The sequence below is a fragment of the Tupaia chinensis genome, unplaced genomic scaffold (genome assembly GCF_000334495.1).
Source record: "Tupaia chinensis unplaced genomic scaffold, TupChi_1.0 Scaffold142914_1, whole genome shotgun sequence".
Classification (NCBI taxonomy): domain Eukaryota; kingdom Metazoa; phylum Chordata; class Mammalia; order Scandentia; family Tupaiidae; genus Tupaia; species Tupaia belangeri.
In genome coordinates, this window is record NW_006202759.1 from 55,468 (window position 1) to 64,080 (window position 8,613).

An 8,613-nucleotide genomic window follows, 5' to 3' on the forward strand; every position below is an offset into this window, starting at 1 on the left:
GGGACACGAACCGTGGTCGACCACGTGGGAGTCCAGTGACATAGCCATTACGCTAACTGCTGGTCCCCAGAATGACTACTTTTTAATATGTTAATTGGATGGGGCTGGTAGGTGGTGTGGTTAAGGGCGCTGAATTCCCACATGGCCAACCATGGTTTGAGTCCCAGACCTGGCAGCTTGCTTTCTCACTTTCTTTCTCTCTCACTCTGTCCCTCTCTGGTCAAATTAAAATAAATAAATAAAGTTAAATAAAATAATTCTTGAAAAAAATGTGATCGGATATAAATTGGGAATATTGGTCTAAGTAAAGCATGGATCTTTCTCCTAAAAACTACATTTTTCTTCTTTATTTCCCATTCATAGATTTCTAACATTCAGCCATCAGTACCTGAACTTTCGCTTGTGTTGGATGGCAATTTCAAAGAACCAGATCCTCTGCCTAATCCATCAGAAACGGGGAATAATGAGAATCCTCCTTTGTTGGGTAGCCACTCTGAACACTTGAAGCCATCACAACCCCAACTTTATGATGAGAAACAGAGCCCAGAAGTTGTAGCCAGAGAGCCTTCTCTGAGAGGGGTACCAAGTCTGTTAAACCAGAGCATGGCTCCTTCAAGACACTGCAAAGAACGACAGCCTAAGAGAGAGAACCCCCCCTCCAGGAACAGTAGCAAGCCATCTACTCTTAATGGACCATCTCCAGAATCATCTGAAAAGCTTCAAACAGTTTCTGCTGGAAATGTTCAAAGACAAGAGTATCCTATAAGACACTCCACATTTACTTCTAAGCAGTCTTCTCTCATGCCACAGTCCCACTCACACAATTTTGTTTTTTCACCTAATTCAGGAAAACCAGTGGACTTTCGGGTGCCTACTCCACCACCACAGTCTTTTTATTCCACAAATATTTGCACTTGTTGTCAGCATCACGGCCACCATATTCAATATAGTCCAATAAATTCTTGGCAAGGCATAAATACAGTAGGATCCATTCAAGACCTCCAGTCTGAAGCCCTTGCAAAGCATTCATTATTTCATCCAAGTGGATGTCCAGCTCTGTACCATAATGCATTCTGTTCTTCAAGTAGTCCAATAACCTTGAGACCTCAGGGAGGCATGGGTGGTTCTCCTCACAGCAGTGTAGAACCGTCACCTGTGGCACAACTGCCTTCACATGTGGACTCGTATAGCCCACAGCCTTGTGCGGTGTGTATGCACACACCCAAGACTGGGTCTGACAATGGAATGATGGGACTGTCTCCGGATGCCTATCGTTTCCTCACAGAACAGGACAGACAGCTGAGACTACTTCAGGCCCAGGTTTGTTTGACACTTTTAGTTCTGTTAAGTTCTTGGTTTTGATCTATTTTGTTGTTGTTTTGTTTTATGTTTTTGCCATAGGGCATGTGCACTCACTGGAGAGAGGCAGAGAGAGGGAAAGTGAGAAATCACCGTCTAGGATGGAGCACCACACCACAACCTTTTCTCCATTCTCCTCTCAGGATTTTGGACATATATGTGAACAAATCTGGCATGATTTTCAAGCTGCTGGGTCCAGGACTAGAACCACAGTCAGCCATGGGCAGTTACCACCATGCCACCTGTTGTCCCCATTGATATGTTTTTTAAAAAAACTAGCAACTCTCTTAAGTAATTACATTTTATGGAATAGAATTGTAGAATGCAGAACTAATAGGGACCTTAGAAGCTGAATTCTATTCTCTCTTGTTTTAATAATTTAAAATTTAATCATTTAATTCAGTGCCACATTGCAATTCAATGCCCAGTTAGTAGAGCTGGGCATGGAACACAAGCCTTTTTACTTTCAATCTTTTGCATATACTATCCACAACCTAAAGACTAGACAGTTTGTTCTGATACGTCTTTAATTTGTTAATTCTATGATGCGTATACTAACTCTTACTAGTGTACCTTAAGGGAATAGTTCTAGAACCTCTTATGTATGTACACTAGACTTTACTATTCATCTTAATTCTCAAATGTCATCTTTCTTTTCTTTTTTTAAAGAGAAGTCTTTGCTATAGGGCACATGCACTCCCCAGAAAGAGAGAGACAGAAAGTGAGAAATCACCCTCCTTGCGGGGATGACCACACCGCAATCCCTTCTCTTCCATTCTCCTCTTGGGACTTTTTTGGGCACATAGGCACATGTGCCTGACATGAGTTTTAAGCTGCTGGGCCTGAGATTTGAAATGTGTTCAACTACATGGCAGTCCAGTGACATAACCATTACGCCATTTGCTGGTCCCAAAATGTCCTCTTTGTTAAGGGCCTCTATTGCAGAGTTCTACTCTTGCCATTGCATGCTTCTGCAGGATTTAGTCTGTAACATTGTAGTTTTTCTTTCCTGACAGCCTTCCTCCATGTATCTATACCAAACCACCATTTCCCTCCAATTAGTACCAATGGGAATAACCTGAAATGTGTTCTTTCATGATCCTATAACTATGCAAATACATGAGGAAATTCCAAAAAGTTTATGAAAAATGCAAATGAAGTACAAGTTTATTTTGGTAAAAACAAAATTTAGGTTTATTTATTTCTTCTGTGAGAACAAATATTTGCACTTGTTGTCAGCATCACGGCCACCATATTCAATATAGTCCAATAAATTCTTGGCAAGGCATAAATACAGTAGGATCCATTCAAGACCTCCAGTCTGAAGCCCTTGCAAAGCATTCATTATTTCATCCAAGTGGATGTCCAGCTCTGTACCATAATGCATTCTGTTCTTCAAGTAGTCCAATAACCTTGAGACCTCAGGGAGGCATGGGTGGTTCTCCTCACAGCAGTGTAGAACCGTCACCTGTGGCACAACTGCCTTCACATGTGGACTCGTATAGCCCACAGCCTTGTGCGGTGTGTATGCACACACCCAAGACTGGGTCTGACAATGGAATGATGGGACTGTCTCCGGATGCCTATCGTTTCCTCACAGAACAGGACAGACAGCTGAGACTACTTCAGGCCCAGGTTTGTTTGACACTTTTAGTTCTGTTAAGTTCTTGGTTTTGATCTATTTTGTTGTTGTTTTGTTTTATGTTTTTGCCATAGGGCATGTGCACTCACTGGAGAGAGGCAGAGAGAGGGAAAGTGAGAAATCACCGTCTAGGATGGAGCACCACACCACAACCTTTTCTCCATTCTCCTCTCAGGATTTTGGACATATATGTGAACAAATCTGGCATGATTTTCAAGCTGCTGGGTCCAGGACTAGAACCACAGTCAGCCATGGGCAGTTACCACCATGCCACCTGTTGTCCCCATTGATATGTTTTTTAAAAAAACTAGCAACTCTCTTAAGTAATTACATTTTATGGAATAGAATTGTAGAATGCAGAACTAATAGGGACCTTAGAAGCTGAATTCTATTCTCTCTTGTTTTAATAATTTAAAATTTAATCATTTAATTCAGTGCCACATTGCAATTCAATGCCCAGTTAGTAGAGCTGGGCATGGAACACAAGCCTTTTTACTTTCAATCTTTTGCATATACTATCCACAACCTAAAGACTAGACAGTTTGTTCTGATACGTCTTTAATTTGTTAATTCTATGATGCGTATACTAACTCTTACTAGTGTACCTTAAGGGAATAGTTCTAGAACCTCTTATGTATGTACACTAGACTTTACTATTCATCTTAATTCTCAAATGTCATCTTTCTTTTCTTTTTTTAAAGAGAAGTCTTTGCTATAGGGCACATGCACTCCCCAGAAAGAGAGAGACAGAAAGTGAGAAATCACCCTCCTTGCGGGGATGACCACACCGCAATCCCTTCTCTTCCATTCTCCTCTTGGGACTTTTTTGGGCACATAGGCACATGTGCCTGACATGAGTTTTAAGCTGCTGGGCCTGAGATTTGAAATGTGTTCAACTACATGGCAGTCCAGTGACATAACCATTACGCCATTTGCTGGTCCCAAAATGTCCTCTTTGTTAAGGGCCTCTATTGCAGAGTTCTACTCTTGCCATTGCATGCTTCTGCAGGATTTAGTCTGTAACATTGTAGTTTTTCTTTCCTGACAGCCTTCCTCCATGTATCTATACCAAACCACCATTTCCCTCCAATTAGTACCAATGGGAATAACCTGAAATGTGTTCTTTCATGATCCTATAACTATGCAAATACATGAGGAAATTCCAAAAAGTTTATGAAAAATGCAAATGAAGTACAAGTTTATTTTGGTAAAAACAAAATTTAGGTTTATTTATTTCTTCTGTGAGAGAAACAGAGAGAAAGGCATCCCCATTAAGGTCCTTGCACCACACTCACCCTCAGTCTCATCTGGCTCGGATCATGTATGTATGCATGCCTGGTACTTCAGGGAGGTCCCAGGAAATAACCCAGGCCAGGATCTTTCCAAGGTCGGTCCAATTTCGTTACTGCTTTGACCCGTCCTGCCTTCTCATGACCTTTCTGAAGACCTGTCTTATGTAAAATGTGCATATATACATGTTTTTAAAATCTTCATTTTATGAAATTATAGCAGAGTGTTTACATTTTACAAAAAACACACACAAAAAAAATAGTTTACACATTCTGCTTAAAAAATGTTTAAAATAGGAACACTTGAGAGATTTGTTTGTTTGTTTGTTTTGGTAATTTGCCAGAAAGCACATACACTTGCCAGAGACAGATCAAGCAAGTACCTCCCATAGGAGACACTCACACCATAATCCCCTTTCCATTTTCCCACCCTTTTGGGATTTGGGGAACACATGCCCACATGTTGGCATGTTTTTCAGGCCCCCAGGACTAGAGGTTGACCTATGATCAGCCATGTGAAATCTGACTCCCTTAGATCACTAGGCCATGGGGCCAGCCATATTGCTTCTACTTACTTTGGTATACAGGGTAGTTCTTTTTTTTTTTTTTTTGGAGAGGTTTTTCCTATCGGGCAGGTGCACTTGCCAGAAAAATAGAGAGACAGAACTCGAGAAATCACTTTGCAGGGGAAATGGTCACGCCGCAATCCTTTCTCCATGCTCCTCTCAGGATCTTGGGCATGCACACACATGCGCCCGGCGTGAGTTTAAGCTGCTGGGCCTGGGACTCAAACCACAGTTGACTACATGGGAGTCTAGCCACATAGCCATTACGCCCAACTGCTGGTTTCAGATTTTTTCCTTTTAATCAGATGACTGGCCCCATAAATTTATTGAATAATAAATGAATTTGTGTGTGTGTGTGTGTGTGTGTAGTACTTAGTGTAAGACCTGGGTATAGTAAGGCATGTAACAGATTACACCTATTTGATTTATCACTTTTAATGCAATAACCTTAGTTTTAGAAGTCAAATAATTCTTCCAAAAGAGTAACAGAGTAGAGTTTAACACCAAAGCCTCTGCTTCAAACCACTTGTATATATGCTACTTTGTATTATTAATGCAGTCCCTGTTTCTACTACACTTAAGCATTTATTAATAATACTTATTTTTTTATATTAATAAGGCTAACTCATTAAAATTAATGAGACTAGTTGAGCAACATACTGCCATTTATAGGGGAATTGAAAATCACTGTGGGGACCAGCAGTTGGCATAATGGCTGTGTCATTGGGCTCCCATGTAGTCGATCACAGTTCAAGTCCTGGACCTGGTGACTCAAACTCTCATGCTGGGCACATGTGATTGCATGCCCAAGATCCTGAGAGGAGAATGGAGGAGAAGGGATTGCGGCCTGGCCATCCCACCTGTGGGGGGTCATTTCTCGCTCTGTCTTTCTGGTGAGCGCATGCGCCCTATAGGAAAAACCTCTCCAAAAAAAAAAAAGAAAGAAAATCACTTCCTTTAAAAAGTAAGGTCTTTCTACTTAATTTCTTTATACTTAAGAGAAATGAAAAAATTTTTGCCTGTGCAAAACTCATGTATCAATCTCCATAGCAGCATTATTTTTTTTTTTTTCGGAGAGATTTTCGCTATAGGGCGCGTGCGCTCGCCAGACAGACAGAGAGAGACATTAGAGACAGAAAGCGAGAAATCACCCCCCAGGGGGGATGGTCACACCGCAATCCCTTCTCCATTCTCCTCTTGGGATCTTGGGCATGCATGCACACGTGCCCGGCGTGAGTTTTAAGCCACCAGGTCCGAGACGTGAACCGCGGTCGACTACGTGGGAGTCCAGCAACATACCCATTACGTTAACTGCTGGTTCCCCATAGCATTATTTAGAGTAGCTCAAAGTAGGAACAACGTACATGAATGTCTTCATGTTACACATGTTATAGAGAACATTATGCCGAGTGAAAGAAGTCAGACACAGGGTCACATAGTACATGGTTCTGTGTATGACATACTTAGAATAAGCAAATCCGAAGAAATAGAAAATATAATACATAAGTGATTGTAAGGCTGGATGGAGGGGCAATGTGTGTGACTGTTAATGGGTACAGAAACTTAGGTTTGGTGAATAGATTCTGGAATTAGATAATGGTAATTGCTGCAAACTTTGTGATAACCATGGAACTACACAGGTTAAATTGGACTATATTGTGTACCTTATTTTAGAGATTTTTTGCTAAGGGGTGCATGTGCTCACTAGAGAGAGAAAGAAAAGGCAAGAAATCACCCCCAAGGGAGGATTCCCATGCCACAATCATTCTCCTCTCCGGATTGTTTGCATGCATGCACACACACCTGGCATGAGTTTCAGGCCTCCAGGTCTGGGGCTCGAACCACGTTTGGCTGTGTGGAAGTTCAACAACATGACCACTATTCCATCTGCCTGTTGGTCCCCTAAATTATGTACTTTAAAGTGAATTTTATGGCACAAGAATTATATCTCAATTTGAAAAGAAGAGAAGGGAATTATATCTCAATTTGAAAAGAAGAGAAGGCTTTTGTTGTTTGAACCTCAGCTTTGTTCCTATTTGTTATGTGACCTGGATAGTAACTTAACCTTTTATTTATTTATTTAATTTTTTTTTTGAGAGATTTTCATTGTAGGGCGCGTGCACTCGCCAGACAGACAGAGAGAGACATAGAGACAGAAAGCGAGAAATCACCCCCCAGGGGGGATGGTCACGCCGCAATCCCTTCTCCTCTATTCTCCTCTCGGGATCTTGGGCACGCACGCACACGCGCCTGGCGTGAGTTTTAAGCCACCGGGTCCGGGACACGAACCGCGGTCGACTGTGGGAGTCCAGCGACATAGCCATTACGCTAACTGCTGGTTCCCACCTTTTATTTTTTTTAAGAGAGATTTTTGCTATAGAACATGTGCATTTGCCAGAGAGAGACAAAAAGCAAGAAATCACCTCCCAAGGGGGTTGGTGACACCACAGTCTCTTCTCCTCCATTCTCCTAGGACTTTGGACATCATACACACATGTCCTGCATGAGTTTTAAGCCGCCCAGTCCAGGACTTGAACTGCAGTCAACTACGTGGGAGTCCAGCAACATAGCCATTATGCCTTTTGCTGGTCCTGTAACTTAACTTCTAATAGTTCAAGGTTTTTTTAAGTTTTTGTTTTTGTGGGTTTGTTGTTGTTGTTGGTTTTTTTTGTTTTTGTTTTTGTTTTGAGAGAGAGAGAGATTTTTGCTATAGAGTGCATGCTCTTGCCAGAGAGAGAAGCAGACAGAAAATGATAAATCACCTCCCTCAAGGGATGGTCACACTGAAATCCCTTCTCCATTCTCCTCAGGATTCTGGGCATGTATGCAAGTGTGCCCAGCATGCGTTTCAAACCACTGAGTCTGGGACTCCAAACACATTAGGCCATGTGGGAAGTCCAACATCTTAACTACTACATTGCCTGCTGGCCCAAGTTTTTTTTTGTTTTTTTTTTAACCTGTAAAAGATATGTTTAATGATGGTAGTACACTCTTCATGGGGTTGCTGTAAAATTCACACATAAGAGCTCATAGCATGGTGTTTTACGAAGTATTAGCTATTACTGATTTCCAGTTTCTTAGCATCACCCAACATGGTCAATTTTTATTAACTTTTGTAGAAAGGATGTTGTATAAAATGTTGAGTATTTAGTATATAGAATCACAGTATGCCCTGATTTTTTTTTGGAGAGGTTTTTGCTATAGGGCATGTGTGCTCACCGGAAAGAGAGAGAGAGGCAGAAAGCAAGAAATCACCCCCTAGGAGGGATGGCCATGCCGCAATCCCTTCTCCTCCATTCTCCTCTCGGGATCTTGGGCACGCACTCACACGTGCCCGGCGGGAGTTTAAGCCACCGGGTCCAGGACTCAAACTGTTATCGACTACATGGGAGTTCAGCAACATAGGCATTACGCCAACTGCTGTTCCCACATATTTTTCTATGTAAAAATGTATCAAGACTTTTCCAACCCCCAGTACTAACCTTTCAGATTTTTCTACATGGGTGTCAATTTTCTATTCTAAATACCTTTTATGTTTCACTTTTAAATTTATACTTAGTCGGAGAGTGATAGGGTTGAGGTGGGAGGGTAGGAGGAAGCAACCTCTCATGGGGAATGGTCACACCACAATCTCTTCTCCATTTCGTCTTCCTTTAGAGATTTTGGGTACACATATTTTTGCCCCTGACATGTTTCTCAAGCCACTGGGTTCAAGACTTGAACTGCACAATTGGCCACGTGAGCTCCAGCTGCCTTA

General features: G+C 41.8%; 1 protein-coding gene across 6 annotated transcripts in view; it reads left to right on the plus strand.

Annotated features, from left to right (window-relative positions):
• The window catches only part of STIL (STIL centriolar assembly protein), an 84,121-nt gene that overhangs the window by 55,435 nt on the left and 20,073 nt on the right, over nt 1–8,613 (plus strand). For all 6 annotated transcript variants that reach the window (XM_014582228.2, XM_006163762.3, XM_006163756.3 and 3 more), the window contains one exon: nt 364–1,320. In XM_014582228.2, coding sequence (XP_014437714.1) covers nt 364–1,320 — 957 coding nt within the window. The remainder of the gene's footprint in view (nt 1–363; nt 1,321–8,613) is intronic.